Source organism: Oreochromis niloticus, linkage group LG8 (assembly GCF_001858045.2).
Source record: "Oreochromis niloticus isolate F11D_XX linkage group LG8, O_niloticus_UMD_NMBU, whole genome shotgun sequence".
NCBI lineage: Eukaryota > Metazoa > Chordata > Actinopteri > Cichliformes > Cichlidae > Oreochromis > Oreochromis niloticus.
Window position 1 is genome coordinate 22,035,163 of NC_031973.2, and position 18,443 is coordinate 22,053,605.

The 18,443-nt window shown below is 39.2% G+C and overlaps 1 protein-coding gene across 6 annotated transcripts in view; it reads left to right on the plus strand.

Annotated features, from left to right (window-relative positions):
* The window catches only part of frmpd2 (FERM and PDZ domain containing 2), a 30,521-nt gene extending 23,271 nt beyond the window's left edge, over window positions 1–7,250 (plus strand). Inside the window, exons 21-31 of one of the 6 annotated variants that reach the window (XM_013273356.2) lie at window positions 153–361; window positions 501–599; window positions 1,233–1,326; window positions 1,507–1,592; window positions 1,751–1,946; window positions 2,752–2,966; window positions 3,521–3,587; window positions 3,668–3,874; window positions 4,201–4,275; window positions 4,648–4,722; window positions 6,488–7,250. In XM_013273356.2, the coding sequence (XP_013128810.1) occupies window positions 153–361; window positions 501–599; window positions 1,233–1,326; window positions 1,507–1,592; window positions 1,751–1,946; window positions 2,752–2,966; window positions 3,521–3,587; window positions 3,668–3,705 (1,004 nt within the window). In that variant the 3' untranslated portion in view covers window positions 3,706–3,874; window positions 4,201–4,275; window positions 4,648–4,722; window positions 6,488–7,250. Of the gene's footprint in view, window positions 1–152; window positions 362–500; window positions 600–1,232; window positions 1,327–1,506; window positions 1,651–1,750; window positions 1,947–2,751; window positions 2,967–3,520; window positions 3,588–3,667; window positions 3,875–4,200; window positions 4,276–4,616; window positions 4,723–6,487 lie in introns of those variants that run through there. The other 5 variants (XM_025909608.1, XM_025909609.1, XM_025909607.1 and 2 more) reach the window with 5 other exon arrangements.
* Window positions 7,251–18,443: the final 11,193 nt, after the last annotated feature.

Genomic DNA, 18,443 nt, shown 5'->3' on the forward strand with positions numbered 1-18,443 from the left:
GTTATTTTGATGCACTATATTTTTCTAAACCCTACTTTTTCACCTAAAGTAGGGTTTAAAAAGTTTTTGCACTACCACGATCTTTGCTGTTGCAAAATTATCCTGTACGTTTTCATTTACGATTCTTTGAATACCTCTTCTCTTTCTTACAGTGTCTCTGCCATTATCCACAGTTCCCATCAGTCCCAGCAGTAATAATTTTCGTTCTCCTGGGTTGAAAAAATATATATCTCAGACAACACCAATGACAGATGGACGATCCAGAGATGATAGCCTCGATGAGATTGTGTCAGTAATGATGACGCCAAAGACCAGCAAGAAACTACACTTCCCCCCTGAAGTTCGAATTCTCAGTACACAGGTAACATCCAAGCAGTTTAGAGATTTAAACTGTGATAATTCTGCAAAGTTAATTGCTAAATATCTGTTTAACAACCTCTTTAAGCATACTTCAGGTGATAAGACAGACTTTGTGTTGTTATTGTCTGTGTTATGTTCAGGATAGCTGTTCTCTGTCATCATCTATGAACTGCGTGAAGCCGGAAGAGATCAGCATGGAGCTCAGGAAGATATCAGGAAATCTGGGCATTAGCATATCTGTAAGTTTGTGACATGAATGAATATAGAATGAACAGGTTGGGCAGGAAATTGCTCATTTTTAAGATGTTGATTACAAAATGAGATTTTGGAAATAGCTTTTTTGGTATTAGCGTCCAACAGCCTGTATGCATCTAACTAATGTGTTAAGAAGGCAATAATTCGATTAAAAACATTAGGCTTAACAGTCATGGAGGACAATTAGCACAGCAGCTCATCTCCAGCAGTAGACTGCACCCAATCTGATTAACATCTATGCTCTGACAGGATTAGAGAGAGTTACCTTTCTTGACCTGATCTGAACTGGAAAAGTGAGCAATACCACACTGTAAAGTACTTCAGTAGTGAAAGCTCCTTTAATAAATGTTCTTCAATAAAAGCACGCAGAATGGAATATTTAGGAAAATAACCAGGATACAACCAGCTGACAGTCAGCTGAGTTGAGTTCCCCATTGCAAAGAGACTGACCCAGATTGACTGGAGTATGCTGAGAATCTGTCACAGAGGTTGCTCTCCTATTTTATTCAAATTTAACCTTATTAAGCAACTTTATTATCAGTATATCACGGTATAATTATCAGCATATCTATGTTGTCATCAAGTTAAACTAAGGTCTTCTGTTAATGATGGTTTAGGGTGGCATCAACACTAACCTTCCTAATGGAGGAATCTACATCAAGAGCCTTGTTCCAGGAGGGGCTGCTGAGAGAGACGGACGTTTGCATATAGGTATTACACTCTGTGTTAAATCAAGTAATGCTAAAACCTAATGGTTTAATCAAATAAATTACAAAAGCACATAACACAGAGGCACAAAGGAGTCAAAACTACAATATCACACATTTGTAATTGTAAAAAGAAGAAGTGTTATAGTAAGAGTTAAGTGTTTCTTAACTCTTTCATTTTCAGGTGACAGACTGTTGGAGATCGACGGCACTAACTTCCAGGGCTTCACCTACCAGCAGGCTGTGGAGTGCTTAAGTAAAACTGGGGAGGTAAATTAATGAAACGTGACAACAAGGGACCAAAGATTACCAGTGTCTGCATTTAATGGTGACTTATGATTTAGCCATACTAATGATGTGGATTTGTGGATGTCAATGTGAGAAACAACTACTAAATCCCAATCTTGTCCTCTCTTCTTCTATCATAGGTAGTGTCCTTGGTTGTGGAGAGGGAGTTGGTCAACCTACCCAGGGTCTCTCTTATTGCTGACACCAGCAGCACTGTATCCAATCCGAGCCTGAGTTCATCTACCAGCCAGCTAAGACTCAACAACTCCTCATCTGTGAGCACTACTTTAAACACGATATCTGATCGGCCCAACGAGTACAGCTTTGTTACTGATGGTACGACACCTCAGCTCAGGTTTAGAAATTAACATTTATATACACACGTATATGTGCAGCGGGGGAAATAATAATTTCATCCCCCGCTGAATCTGCAAGTTTCACTTACATTGCTCATTTGCAAAGAAATAAACAGTCTCTAATTCTTATGGTGTTTTAATTTTAATTAAGAAATTGAGAATGTTAACCCAAAATCCAGAAAAGACACATCATATAGTATAAATTCAATTTGTATCAGTTGAAATCAGTATTTAATCCCCAAGCACAACATGACTTAGTTCTTGATGAGAAACGCTTAATGGCAAGCACATCAATGAGACGTTTCATGTAGTAAGTCAGGAGGGACCACCATCTTTATAAAAACTGTGACACAGAAAGGTGTAGTGGGGAAAACAGGAACATCACTCTGACTTGACTGAAGAGCAAACAATATCAGTTTATTGTCTTCTAATCACTACAGAAGCAGCAACTTCCAAAACACATACCAACCAACCGACCCATCCCCAACCCCCAACATCCCGCAGTCCCTCCATATATACTTTCAGACCCCAGCTTCTCAATTCAGACTGGCCTATCACATAATCTTCCTGAGAGGAAAAAAAGGAAAAAGGAATAGGTGAATAAGTGAACTTTTAGGAGTTGGTGTAACATAGTTGTAAGCATTTAAGCAACATGAATTAACAGGGACGTTATTGAATGAAGGTATTTACTACACACTCTTGTATCTTCCCTCTTCTTCTCCTTTGCCCTTCCAATGCTTTACATTATCATTATCCCATTACCGCCCCTATGCTCGACCTCAAAGACAACACCAAGGAAGTGACTCTGATCAAGAATGAGAATGGGCTGGGCTTCAGCTTCCTAATGTGCGAGCTGGACCCACCCACCCGAGATTTTGGGAGCCTCGTCCGGATAAAGCAGCTCTTCCCGGGTCAGCCTGCTGAGCAGAGCGGCAGAATCCAGGAGGGAGATGTCCTGCTGGCCATCAACGGCCAGTCGCTCAAGGATCTGTCCTATCCAGTATGTGCAGATGCTAAATTAAAGTAGGCAGTTTAACCCAAACTCAGAATGCAAATTCACCCTTGGGGCTGTAGTGGTATATTTTCATTGAGATTTACTTCCGAATCTTTTTGAGTAACTGGGTCATGATTTCTGGAAAGAGACATCACTGCTGAGGTTTTCAAATGTACTTTTTTGGTGCTTTGAGCAGCACAAGGCAAGTACAATTTAGTTCTGTTATATTCAAGAGGAGGCTGACATTTTTATAGCTGATATCTACAAAAGTGGACAGCTCACACCAAAACAATCTGCAGGATAAACAGCACTGCAGGCGAGAGGGAAGATTTGTTAATTTGGTGTGAACCGTCCATTTACGTTTAATCACCTGTGTTTGCTAGTTTTGTTAGTGGGCTTTGATTTTCTTCCATTCAAATCAGATATAGTCTTTTGATACGATGAGTTTTATATAGCTGTACAAATGCTAATGAACTGGGTTTGTATGCAGTATATACGATGATTAAAGTCTCACAAATATCTGCATGCATTTTCATTTGTTGTCAAATTTCATCCTGCAGAAGGTGCTAAAGCTTTTCAAAACTTCCCCACCTGAAGTCCAGCTGACCCTCTGTCGTCCTCCACCAGGTAAATATACACTCTGACACACATGCACGTACATCTTACTACGTGCACCGACTTCACCCACTTATTTGCCTTTTTACCAGGGATTCTTCCTACAATTGATCAGTTCACTGGCTCATGAGTGACCTCATTGTTACACAGCCCCGGCATCGTCTGAAGCAACTGTGTGCTTTAGAACAAAGCAGGAAGTGGCGACGGAGACTGAAGGGAGAACGGCCGATAAAGCTGTTTTGATCAGTTGACAGGAACATTAAGCTGATCTCATAAATGGACTCCAACACTGTAGAAAGGTCAGGAATGTTCCACAGCGTCAGCTGATGTGACTTGACAGCAACACTGTGATAAAAAGCCTGTGGGAGTTTTGTCATATGTGATTACACTGTCACTTTTTATCACTGTCAGAAAGACACTAGAAAGTCTGTTTAATGGTGTTTGATAGTCCACAGGGATAAACACTGCTCTTACATAACTAACCCTAACGCAAAACATTGTAATTTGGCATAATGTTGCTAACACTAACATCTTACATAACATGTCATGACATGAATGTAACTTTTATTAGATTAAGAGGCTGTGCTTCTAACTAATAATGAAAGTTTATCTTTGTTTTTCAAAGAAATAAAGACGGGATAGAAGAGCAGAGAGGCTGGAGACAGTACGGCTATTTCTGGACAGAATATCTGATGTATAGGTGAGTGTCTGGATAATGAGAAATAATAATGTTATGCTGATGTCGATTGTTACACTTAGACTGTGCACATAATTTCTGTAAAATTATTTTTTAAATTCTTTTTTCAGTATGGAATGACTAAACAGCATACATCTTTAATGTCATTAAAAAGAAAGACAAGAATCAGAGCACATGTTTGAATTTATTTGGGATTTTTTCTAATCCTCAAAGGATTAAAAGTGTGCAAAGAGGCTCAAATATATAAATACACCCACTTAATATATATAATTTCACTCAGCAATGTCTATTAACTTCTTGTTATTGATTATGACTGACTACAACTGGTAGTTTCTCTTTGACAGCATTTATTGGATTAACCTGTCACGTCTGCAGCGGCAGACGAGTGGAGGTTGAAAGTAGGACCCAAGATGCAGGCAGCGTCAGATGCAGGTGAACTTTATTAAACCGGTAAGTGAAACAAACAAAAACATAGCAGGCGAGAAAGAGAAGCTAAGGAACCTATACTGGGAGAAACTAACAAAACACCGACCGGAAATGAGGATGCAGGGAGACGCGGGGAGATAACAGAATGAGGCAGGGAAGGAACACAGACGAACCACCAATGCACATGAGAAAACACAGGGCTTAAATACACACAGGGCAATCAGGGAATGGGAGACACGGCTGGGATTAATTGGACATAATGAGGCAAGGGGAAGCGAAAATAGAAACACTGACAAGAGAAACGGACCTTCAAAATAAAACAGGAAACACACTGACGAAATTCTAAACACGCAAACTTAACACAGACTGGGAGACAGAACATAGGAACTTGAAACGTGGAACAGGAGAGCACAGAGGACACAAAACACTAGGGATAATCACAAACAATCCAAAATAAACAAAACCACAGAATATTAATAAACTTAAGCTTAAACACAGACTCCAGAACATGATAGGACCAATACTCAGAACAATGGGAAACTCCAGGCAACCCAGTGAATAAAAGAGAGAACTGTAGCTTTGCACAGCTTCCGACGGTCTCTGAACCATTTTTAAATAAGTTCAGATTTCAAGATCATCGGTTCAAACAACTGTACACAAGCACACATTATTTGGATTTTTTTCCACTTTGTCTGGAAGAAGATCCAAATCCCTAGATGACAGAAAATTAGGAGAAACTCAACATCTGCCATGAACTGGAAAATGCTGGAACACAGTGTTCACAGTGAAGCAAGTTTTACATTTCTTGCTGAGCAAGAAAGAAACCCCAGCACCTTCAAGCTTAACTGAAATTTGCAGCTACCCAGATAAAAAGTCAAACACCTTCTGGGGAAAAGTTTTATCGTCAGATGAGACAAAGATTGAGTTATTCAGTCAAAATGACAAAAGGTATGTTTAAGGAATAAAGAATGAGTTCTTCAAACATACGAACAGTGTACCAGCTGTCAAGCATGGTGGTTCGATCATCAGCTGTTTTGGTGCAATGGTACTGGCACATAAAAAAGTGGATGGAATAACGAAGGTGGGGGACTACTTCCATATTCTTCAATCTCTAGCTCCTCAAATCAACAGCTGGATGGTTGAGAATTGCACACAATTGGGTTTTCCAGCAGGACAATGATCCCAAACACACATCAGTTTTGGAATGGATAAGGCAGACTAACATTGAGCTTCTGGAATGGCCTTTTTAAAAGCCCCACACTCAACCCTATTAAAAATTTTCGACTATGCTTAAAAGCTTGGTTGGTGTCAGGAAACCAACCAATTTAAATATGAAGAGCGACCAGAACCCTCCAGAAAAAGCATGTAGTCAAGGTGCAGCTTGCGAAGGAACATTTACCCAAATATTAGTGAGAGTGTGTGTGTCCTTTTGGGCCTATGTGGATTAGAGAACACCCAAAATAAATTCAAAGTTGTGCACACAATTATTTTTTTTGTAAAGATGTATACCTTACGCTGTCCATCTCTCATCTGACCCTAATCACATTTAACACTTTCAAGAATTATTCACATTTTAATATTAGGCTTCATCATAATTCTCCTGCCAATACCCCACTGTGAGATCTATCAGCTCCCACTGATCTTAAAGTGTTTGTTCATATCTTTTCCACAAGGTGGAAGCATTGTGCTACATGTAACAACACTGTCTTTGCCTTGCACCGGAGATCACTAGTACTGAGTCTTGTGTTATGATTTAGTTCATAACGGTTTGTTTTATTTTTCTCCACAGCAAACGAGATCTCTGACATCAAAAAAGAAGAGGACTGAAGCAAACCTCTTGAAATAACAGGATAATTTCATTCAGAGGGACGTAACCGTCGTCAGGCATTTCTGTGATCCACTAACTTCTGCTTCTTTTTGCAATTTAAGTGAAATTTTGAGAAATGCAAACCTTCATTTTTTCACAAAAACAAAAGCCATTAAACTGAGTATGACCTGAATACGGATGATCTGCTCCCAAACACCCATTTACTATATGAACAAACCGGGCAGCACACACACAAACACACACACTTCCCTGGGTGAGGAGCCAGCAAAGGCCCCTCATAAATAAGGGTTCCTGTATTTTCAGTGAAACCCAGTAGTGCATCTGGATCCCATCAGAGCTTGTGTTCTCTTTGCAAATGATCCCAAATGTTTCTAATTATGCCAGTGAAATCGGCACGAGGATGTATGAGCATGCATGCGTATGTTTCTGCGTGCGTGTAATCGCCCTAGCAGACGTGTACGCCCATACACTGGCCTCTGTTTATTCATGAACTGAGTAACGGAGATGGACAGCGTGGTGTTGACCTCTGCAGCCTCTGCTAAGGTCACTGCTCGTGGTGATGACGGATCAGTGAAAGACGGGCTGGAGAAGGATTTGTGCGGCCTTTCAGATGTTTTCTAACCCTTGTGTTGTGGTGTACTAATAATAAAAAAAATCCTCACATACGTTTTCCATACATTTGGATCTTGTGCATGACTCTACACAGCAGGGAACATTTCTTTCAGTCACACTTTGTTGGATTTGAAAAACAAAAGGTAACAACCATTAATGAGTGACATTCCCAGTTTTAGCAGTAAAAGCATTACCAGAGTTGCTGTTTCTGGAAGCAGGTGTTCCAAGTTAATAAAGTAACCCTATTTTGTTAGATTTTCTTTAGGAATAGTTTCTTGGAATGCCCATAATAAAAAGCGACAGCTGAATGCAACAACCTCCAAAGGTGGAAAACAAAAACAAAGCCAACATCTAAAGCCAATTTTGGTCATATGGGTAATATCCACAATCATGTGACATCGTATGAATGGTAAATTTTTCATACAAGACACATGTGTAAATGGTATTAAAGCTTGTTGTGATAATCATGATTGCTATAATCATTGTAATAATCAGAAGACCCCCTGTGAGCAAGCACTTGGTGACAGCGGGAAGGAAAAACTCTGTTTTAACAGGAAGAACCTACTGCCAGGACCAGGCACTGGAGGGGCAGCCGTCTGCCGTGACTGCTTGGGGGTGAATTAAACGATCAATTCAGTTTGTAATGGGAGTACATTTAGCTTTTGGCTGCTTAGCTTTTTTTTTTAAAGCTTGTTTTCTTTCTTTCTTTCTGCAGGTAAAGGTTAGCATCCCATTTAACAGCAGGTTAAGGATGCTGCTTTGCTAACCAAACTAGCCAATCAGCTGACAAACCCCCCAGGCGGATGGAGAGAACCAAAATGCTAAACTGGAGACTTTGAAACATAAGTCCAAAAACAACAGTGACATTTCTGACACACTACTTGTGGTTTAATTCAAAATGACAATGCAAAACCAATAGTAGTAACTTCCATCTTTTATATACAGTTTTATGCTGCAGACCTGATTATATCATGAATTTTACTTAGCACAGACTATAGCATTAAAGAATAATTTTACTTTTGAATAAAGATGGGTTAAATAACTAACTAAATAATATTCCTTAAAAAATCATTTATATTTTTACATCTTATGGTTTCTGCACACTTCTCTGTGGCAAGGTTCAGCAGCTAAGGACATTATTAGCCGATGAAGACAGTCGAACATTTAGTAGATATTTCCCCAAACTTGGTGGAGAGTAAAACAGAGCATGAATAATGGACCTAAACTGTGTGTGTTTGTGTTCATGTTTGTGTGTGGCCAGAAACTTGGCAATAAATGAATGACACCAGGCATGCTTGCTAAGAGTCAGTTTTATAATGTGGCACTTGAGGCTCCAAAAAGTAATATTGCTTTAAGGTTAAGCTCTGCTTCCTGGAAAACAAAGCTGGTCCACACTTTAACCTTCAAAGTGTGCACATTTTCACTCTCATCACTCTCATCAGTTAGTGTCTCCTGTGGAGAGACTAACACATCTTTGAGTTCTATAGCCCTGAAAATAACCTGATAAAAACTCCACCAAGACAAATAGGCACCATAACGCAGGCCGGCATGCCTCAAAGAGCTCGCTTGTCTATTAAAGGACATTGTGCGGGATTCACATTTTCCACTGTAGCTACCGTGACACACAGCCTCATCGAGAGGCAGCAATGGATGCCGGGTGATTGCATGAGTTTGGCTGCTTGCCTGCGTCTTTGATGTCACCTCTCGCTCAGCTATTTCCCCAATTAAATTGATTGTGCTAATGTGTAAAGTGGGCCGTCGCGATTAAAGGTAAGCTGTGTTGTTTTTGAGAAGGGTTTCAAATCCATCACCATGGCTGCGGTGCCAAGCATCCAGCGACACAAACTCTGTGCTTGGAAAAAGCCCTCCAGCTCTGCTTGAAATATAAAAGGGAAATCATCAAATTTGACTTATTACTGGCGAGTGGAAAAGGAAATCCTAATTATAATTATATCCTGACCAAAATGGGACAATATTTAAAAATGAAAACATCGGTAATTGCACATCCTAATGGAGGTGTTTGCCAAAGAAATCCACATTTCTGGGGGAGTCAAAATGGCAGAGAAGACTGAAACGGTAATGGAGGGGATGTCAGTAAAAAGGAAGCAGTCAAAAGAGAAGAAAAAAACAGTTCAATATGTCAAATAGATGAATAGAGGGTGAAGGGCTAAGTGGGCGCGTATTCATACGTGCACACACAGACACATTTTGAGGGAAAGCGTGAGAATCAAAGGAAATGGGAGAATTACTCGGCTAGTTCGTAATGTGTCAACACCGTTCGGTGTGGGAGGTCGCCCTGAACCTGTCTGGAACTCAAGGGAGAAATTCAGCTGCTCTTTCAACGGAAATCCTCATCATACATCTCTTTAAGAAAGCAAAACAGCCTAACGAGAGGACCGACGAGACCCAAGCTGGAGCCAGAGCTGCGGTTGTCGCAGTCCATGAGGCGGAAAGGATCATGAAAGATTTATTCATTTTGATGACAGGAATCCAATAGCTCATGTGTCAAAGCTAAGAAGAAAGAGATACGGTATTTAAACATTATCAAATGGCAATGAGAAGGTTGGTTTGTCACTTGTTTATGTCCCCCTAGCACAAAAATGACCGTTTATACATCTGCTGGATGATGATAAGCTCTGTGATTGGTGTCAAAGGGTTCAGCAATTATTTCATTAGATGCGATTTACAGCTCTCATGTTCTCTTAGTTCCCCCCAGTGGGAGTTGTCCACACACTGACGGGATCCACCTATCCTGGGAAAGGTAATGTGTCTCGTGCATGTGTTCCTTCTCAGCAACACCAATTTCACACTTGGTTACACCCATTTACATCTGGCTACACACTACATCAACAGCACGGCCAATTAAAAGTATTGTGGCTAAAGAGGACGTCGAGCTCGCAAGACATTTGAAGTGCATAGCTCACCCTAGGCCCATTCTCTGAAAGCATTAAAAAACATATCATCTGCAAATTTGATATTGCAGCACATTTGCTGATTATCACGTATTTCTCTTGGTGTACTGTTGCTAATGTTTGGTGCTAGCTAGCTAGCAGTCTGACAAGTTACAAAGGAAGTTAGCGAGTTGTTTAAATTTTAAAAGCAAAGAAAGTAAAGGTGAAAATCAAGAAGCAAAGTTTAAGAAGTTGTGGTGAATGAGCATTGCTAACTGCCAGGTTCAGTTGTTGCATTGCTAATTCACTTACCATGTGCCACACTGCAGAGCTGCCAAATTTCTTCATTATTCGTATCCGTAAATGTAAAGATTCTGAATCTGAGGTCTCAAGACAGAAAAATAAAACCCAATTATCCTCACATTCATTCCTGTTGCGTTGCTCATTGCACTCATGGCCCCAGTGGTTCTTGGAAGAACAGCATGAACGGTCTTCAGTATTCTTGGGCTCTTTAAATGCCATAAACCAGCCTTTTCAGCTCTCACTCAACACCTTTTCCCAGAAGAAAACCATCTGTGCAAAGGATGAAGTGGCCAAAAGGAAAGAGGCTCAGTCTCTGTTGCAGGACCTTGTGTTCTTCATGCTTCAAGGCCAAACGTTCTGGTTATGAACTTACAGCGGTGGAGGAATGGTACTCGTAACAGACGTGGACAGAGGAGTGATGGGAGTTTAATTTGCCTGAATCCCTTTACAGTGATGATAAGACCAGAAGGATAAGGTATTGTGTGACAAATTAACTCATTTTTCCAGAAGCCTTAATGAGACTTACATAAGAAGAAGGAGTACAGTAGTGCCAAAAAATAGAGCAATCCGCCCCTGTTTTACATTAATAAAGGAGGAATAATATACGAATGTATTTTGTGAATTAATGTACCAATTCACGAAATTTAGATACAAACTGTATTCCAAAAGGTGAAGGGCTGTGCAAGAGGTCAATCAAATAAATAAAATAGTACAAAGGAAAAATGTCAAATGCTGAAACTGTGAAATTTTGTTTGATTTTTGTTCTTTCAAATATATGCTCACTGTGAAATTAAATCTAGAAATTGAATTTAAAATGAGCACCTTCAAAAATGATATGAAAAAGGAAATGAATTGTGAAGAACAATGAATCTGTCTGCGATCTTGCTTGTCTAAGCAGCCGTTTTAAATTACTAATACTGGCAGCAGTAGCCTAGGCAGTAAAAGTGTATATTTTCCAACATAAGGTCAGCATTTGACTGGCTCCTGGCTCCAGGAGTGACTAACTGTGTGAAATGTATCTGCCACGCTTGTTTTTTCAGCCAAATGCATGAAGCTAACCTTACTTAGATTCAGCTGTTAATAGCTGATAACAATAAAAACATTTGGCACTTCAATGAGAAAAAAGGCCTAAAAAATTGCATGGAAGTGCTGAAAACGGGGATGGACTCCAGTCTATCCAGTAGACTCCCATGTTAAAAAAACAAACTCTACAGTGGAAATAAACATGAAAACCATTTTATTCTTTATAATTTTTCCCTCTTGACCACTGCTTTAAATTCACCAATAAACAGTGTTGGTGTAAACATTAAGATAGGTTACGCTAACTAGCTGGCTAGCTGTCAGCTAACTCAATTGACCGGACCTTCAAATATTCTGCTGCATGTGCCTGTTTAGAGCATATTTTAACCAAGAATTGTAGCAGATCAAAATAACTGGGACTGCAATATGCTTGCAGTGTTGCTAGTTTAAAAATGAGGGCTAGGTTTGCAATCACAAGCAGTCAGCTACTGTCTTCAAAGTGGTTTATCAAGACGGTCATAAAACTTCGAGTAGAATGAGGTCATACTGCCAATTACATGCACTTTGTGATAATATGATGATGAATTGTGATAAATCAGCGTAAACTTCAAATCTGTTGCCGTCTGTTGCAAAGCTGTTGCCATTTACATACGGAGAAATTCACATTAAACAGAGATTTACATTAGCAACTTACATTTGGAGTCAAGCCAACCTCACACATTTGAAACAAATTCAAAAACTCCTCGAAGAACAGTAATATAGTTGCTGCAGGAGAGCAATTAAACAACAGAATGATAGCAGCCTTGTTTTTACATAAGAATATAACCAGTAAGTTTTACTTATTGGTGCAGACCAACTCAGATTGATGGCAGTTTGTTAGCAACCCGTCTGCGTTCAATTAAATTCAGTTTTATTTAAACAGCACCAAATCACAGTAAGAGTTGCCTCAGGTGCTTTATATTGTAAGGTAGACCCTACAATAATACATACAGAGAAAAACCCAACAATCATATGATCCCCTATGAGGAAGCACTTTGGCGATGGTGGGAAGGAAAAACTCCCTTTTAACAGGAAGAAACCTCCAGCAGAACCAGGCTTAGAAGGGGCGGGGCCATCTGCCATGACAAGTAGGGGTGAGAGAAGGAAGACAGGAGGCGTTAATAAATTAGAGGGTAATTATTATCAAAACCTTTGCTGATCTGTATGAAAATGACTCCACTCAGTCTGTGACTGAAGTAAGATTGCCTCTCCTCAAGCAACCTGTGCAACTGCCTTGCAATTGAAAGCGATCAGTAGAGGTTGACGATGTTGCATACTCAACCTCTGGGCGTTGCCGCTCACTGGAACTACTTTCAAAAACTGTGAGATTTTACTCACTTTAACTTTAAGATAAGATGAAATAATAATACTGAAATATGTCTAAAATTAAAGTTTAAAGCCTACACTTTTCAATGCAGCAGTTCATATTCTTTCTGTGTAATTGATTTATTTTTATTTATCTGTAATTCTGAGAATATTGTGGCATATGGTACTTTAGAAAACTATAAATCCTGACCAAAAGGCAATACTTCTACTATTAGTAGTAGTAGTAGTAATTTTAAAGATGTTTTTAAATTTCCTAAGACAGCCAAGCACATATAGTTTAAGACACTTGTAAATATGTTCTTAACGTAAAAGCGTATTCAGGTACGAGAATGTCAATGAATAACTGATTACATTAGTGTAATTGGTGCATGTGCGCTGTCAGTGAATGAGGGCTATTGTGACGCCAGCAATAACTCTGTCATCTGGGTGGCATCACCACATGAATGTATAGGGTCAAATCCATAAAGTACAACTCTCACTCGTACTGTAAAGCCAGCCCATCTGCTGTGAGAGCCGTGTCTTCTAGAGCTGTCTCTTCTCTCTTTAAGCCCCCGGCTACCTTCGTGTCCAGGACAAACAGACTAAGCTTGGACCCTCCACCTCGCTGCGGCAGTTAACATCAGCCCCTGTGAAACAAAGCGAGACTGCATCAGCCCCAGACAAGTTTTACAAGCCCAATACGCTCTCTGTCCAGGCCTCAATCAGCCCTCCCGTCTCCCCCAAAGGCCCTTTGTCCTCTGTCAGACCACTCCTTTGGGGCCCATTAGCACTCACAGCTTGAGGTTTTACTTAAAGAAAAAAATTATCTTAGGCAGAAAGCAAATATCATCTCAACGGGCAGTAGCCAAAGATTGGAAATGTTTTGATTCTAGCAAACTCTGTTCTAGTGGTGACCACATCATAAATTTGAGGTTTCTGCCTGTGATTTATAACTCCTAAATGATTTGAACTGCTAAAAAGCATTATGGTTTTTGGCTCTGTTAAGGCAAATGTGTGCATGTTTTCTTTGTCTGTAAGGGTAAACAGAAGTGATATACAGGAGGCTCTGTTCTAGTTTTCTCTTAAACTGCTCTCATCATTAAAAAGTAAGAGCTTCTATATGGATGCTTTTCTTTCTACTTACAACAAAGTCAGAAATCTACCATCAAATGGAAAAAGAGATGCATTGTATCTATACAGCAAGCTGTTGGTATATTGAACCTCTTACATTTTTCATTTTTCTTACAAACATGAAAAAACCTCTTATAATTTTTCTTCAGATAATTCAGTTTAATTCAATTCAGTTCAGTTCAGTTTTATTTATACAGCATTGAATCACAACAACAGTCATCCTCAAGGTGCTTTATATTGCAAATTAGACCCTGCAATAATACAACACAGAAAACCCCAACAATCATATGACCCCCTATGAGTAAGCGCTTTGGCGACAGTGGGAAGGAAATACTCCTTTTTAACAGGAAGAAACCTCCAGCAAAACCAGGCTCAGGGAGGGCCGTCTGCCATGACCGGTTGGGGTAATTCAGACATACTGGCATAGTGAGTGAAAATGAGGTAAAACCAGGTGGCTTCAACCAGGAGTGGGACTTGCCAAGCAAAAGGCTCATTCCTAAATGAGCAGGTACCCCTGCAGCATGCATGCGGTTTGGGCTACAGAAATCATGCCACATAACAGCAACAGGCTCAGACACCACAAACCTTCTACCATCTACACAAAAACCACATGAAAGAGTCTGGAGAGAGTTTACGAATGACAAAAAAAGTCAGCGTTTGAATTTTTTCTACAGTTTAAACTTAAAATTACAATCTTTACATTTGACATTTTACGTTGGGCCATCTAACCTTTTGTTTGTAAAGAGTGCTTCAAATTTGATATATTTTAATATTTATATTCTGTAATTCAGAATTAAACATACAATGATTGACGATATACTTGAAATGTATAAAAGAAATAGCCTTTTCCATGTGGTCTTTATATAATCTATTAAATGACTGAATTGACAGAAAATGCACCATGTTGTTATATATATATTATTGTTATGTTATTGGGATATGATATGATTTATACTGGGATAGGAGATTCTGGTCACTGTGCTACTATATTATGGCAAACTCCATATTAAGGATAAAAAAGCAGCAACTTTATCTTCTGCTGCTACTTTGTGTCTTAAAATTGTGGTTCTGCGGTTGATTCTCTTGCTTCCATTCAGCACAGCATATGCTTTTATAGCAAACTGATAGCCCAATTAGCTTCTCACTACCTCTTTAAACAGATGGGCTGTGATCACGGTGCTATTCAAATCTGTAATATAAAGTAAGGACTGCAGAGGAATGTAGTGTGACCACACCTCACTGCCCTCGCTGTTCTTTTATTTGACATTAAGATAATGGCAGTGAATGAAAGGAATTCCCACAGTACTCTTTTACCCCTTTTTTCACCCTTCTAGTTCCTCCAGTTTATTTCCCGTTTCACGTCCCTTTACCGTTTTCTCTCCCTCCTTTCTCCCTTCCATCTCTTCCTTAATGTATCCCCGTGGATGAGCAGAGCTGTAAATCTCAGCCTTGTATCTGTCCATCACATCTCATAAAAGTCTTATTCGTCCCAGCAGAAACTCGGACTCCTCTCCCCGTAAATGTTTTTTGGGTGGCAAAGATCCCTGTAAATAATTTGTTGCTATGTATTTTACAAATCGTGCTCCCCGTGTGATGTCCATCTTGTTTCAATCGCTCTCCGGAACGGATGATTTGATGCACAGCATGCACAGATTGTTACAAGGTGGACTGGGGTTTGAATTGGAGGATGGATGCACGCATGCAAGCACAGAAAAAAAGAGCGACTTTGCATAATGCAAAGGCATTCTTTTGACCTGCAGGGTCAAGCTATCTCTGCCTTTTATTTGTGCTCCTATGGGCAGTTCTGTTGCTTTTCCTTTTGGGAATTTACGGATACAAAGAGTCTTTTTCTGCAGGTTCTGAATCATTTATGATTTTTGACCTCAGACCCAATAAATTCAACCATAGAAAGAAACCTGGATGAAAGGGTCTGTTTGCATAAAATCCTTCAGCTGGATCAGCAAAGTTAGCTTCGATTACACAATAAAGACATATGGGGGTCATTAATGCAACAAAACCAAGATTCATTTTACGCATTCAAATACAGAAATGTACTTCTTTGGGACTAATTTTAATGAGTTTCCTTATATGTATTTTCTCCTCTTATGTATAAAACCATATGGTGCCTTTCAAAACCACAAATATAAGTCTTTATTATTTTTCATATAATTTTGCAGAAAGTTGCAATATAAAAATTTATGTAAAAAATATGAATTAGAGGATGATCAGAATCAACAGACATGAAATGACCAAAATAAAACAATCAAAAAATATTATTAATGCTTTATTTGTTACTGTATGGTAGGACAATATATTGAAATATATATATAAAAAAAAAAATAAAGCCTGTGATTATTACTTTTGCAGGAGAGAAGAATTCTTAAGTTTCCATTGATATTTGAATAATAAATGATCTGTTATTTCTCCATTTGATTCTCCAGCCCTTGCAGTTTTTCATGTTTCTCAACCAAATGCGTCCCATGAACTCAGTGCCGTTTATTACAATATATGTAAATCCAGAAGATGGCAGTGCAGAGCTTCAGCTACTGTCAGTAATACAGCCTGACATTATCTTGTGCTCCAGTTTGTGCTCAGTAGCATCTCAGGAAGTCTTGAGGACACAAGACTGATAGGAATATAACTTTAACGCTACCTGAAGTTGATCCTAATATAACTGTAAGTATGTATGTTTGTTTCGTTGTTGTTGTTGCTTTAGTTTTCTCATTTTTTACATGTTCTATAAGTTCAACTCTGTCCATCATTACAGAGAATTGCAGGAACTATCAGTCTAACTGTCTTTGTCTGCTTGGCTATTAGCGGAGCAGACAGACCATCAGATTGGTAAAGTATGTGTGTTATTAGTGTGTGCTTTCCTGTCTGTTTAGTGCACATGTGAATGCATGGATGTGCATGTGTAATTGCATACGCGTGACTCTATGTGCCATTATGTGAAATCTGTGCTCTCGTCCTAATTGGGGATCCAAGGATGGAACCAGAGTGGAATCAATTATTCTGGTTCACTAATGGTAAGTCAATATGTCTTCAGCTCACATAAAAATAAACATACTGAATTAAAAGTATGTACATATGGCATATATGTTAGTAATGTTAACAAAGTAATGTTAATGATATGTAATAAACTCTAGCTGAATGAACGAATAGCTAAAATAAAGCCATTTTCTGGTATTCTTTTGAAAAATATCTCCAGCCACTTTAAAACCCAAAAACCAATGTCAGGTACTGTTAAGAGCAAAGCAAAATAGAGAAGTGTTGCCAGTCAGACTAATGTAGCGTTGTCTGATGTCAAAAAGGAGACCAAGTGCACACCTTTGACATTGCAATCTATGTTTTTCCTTCCACATATAAATGCAGAAATAGAGTTTAGAAAATCTTCACCCTGGAGTTTTTCAAAATCTAAAATTTCAGTGACACACTTACATGTTTCAGATCATCAAACAAAATTGAATATTAGACAAAGATAAATACAAAATGCAGTTTTTAAATGATGCTTTCATTTATTAAGGTTAAATGTTTTGCAAACCTACCTGGCTGTGAGTGATAGTCATTGCCCCCTAAACCTAATAACTGGTTGTGCCACTGTTGGCAGCACAAACTACAATCATGTGTTTATGATAATTGGCCATGAGTCTTTCACATTGCTGTGGAGGAATTTTGGCCCACTCTTCTTTGCAGAATTGTTGTAATTCAGCCACATGGGGGGTTTCAAGAGTGAAAAGCCTGTTTAAGGTCATGCCAATACATCTAAATCTCATTCGAATCCAGACTTTTATTAGACCACTCCAAATTTAGTTTTTTGTTGAAACATTCAGATGTGGACTTGTTGGTTTGTTTCTAATTGTCCTGCTGCATAACCCAAGTGAGCATGAACTTCAAGGCATAAACATTTCTTTCAGGCATTTCTGTTAGAGACCATCAATTACAGGAAGTCGTCCACATCCTGACCACAGCCATAGACCGTCACACTACCACCACCATGTTTGACTGTTATTATAATGTTCTTTTTTATTAAATCCTCTGTTAGTTCTGTTAGTTTTATGCCAGTTTTAACAGGACTCAAATTTTCTAAAGGTTCACCTTTGGTCTCGTCAGTCCACAGGATATTTTTCCAGAAGTCTTGGGGATCATCAAGATGTTTTTTGACAAATATGAGATGATGTTGTTTTTCTCAGCAGTGGTTTTCTCCTTGGATCTCTTCCATGATGCCATTTTCTTATTGTTGAATCATGAACTCTGACCTTAACTGAGGCAAATGAGGCCTGCTGTTCTTTAGATGTTGTTTTGGGATCTTTTGTGACCTCCTGAATGAGTCGTTGATGTGCTCTTGAAGTAGTTTGGTAGGCTGGCCACTCCTGGGAAGGTTCACCACTGTTATGGTAAATTGACTGATTCTTATATAGCGCTTTTCTACTCTCCCAGAGTACTCAAAGCGCTTAATACAACATGCCATATTCACCTGATCACACTCTTCTGTGAATTTAAGTGCTCAATAACTCCATACTTTGATGATGCATCAGAAAGCGAGGCAGCATCGAACCACCAACCTTCCAGTCAGTAGATGACCTGCTCTACTGCCTACAGCCACCCATACTGTTCCA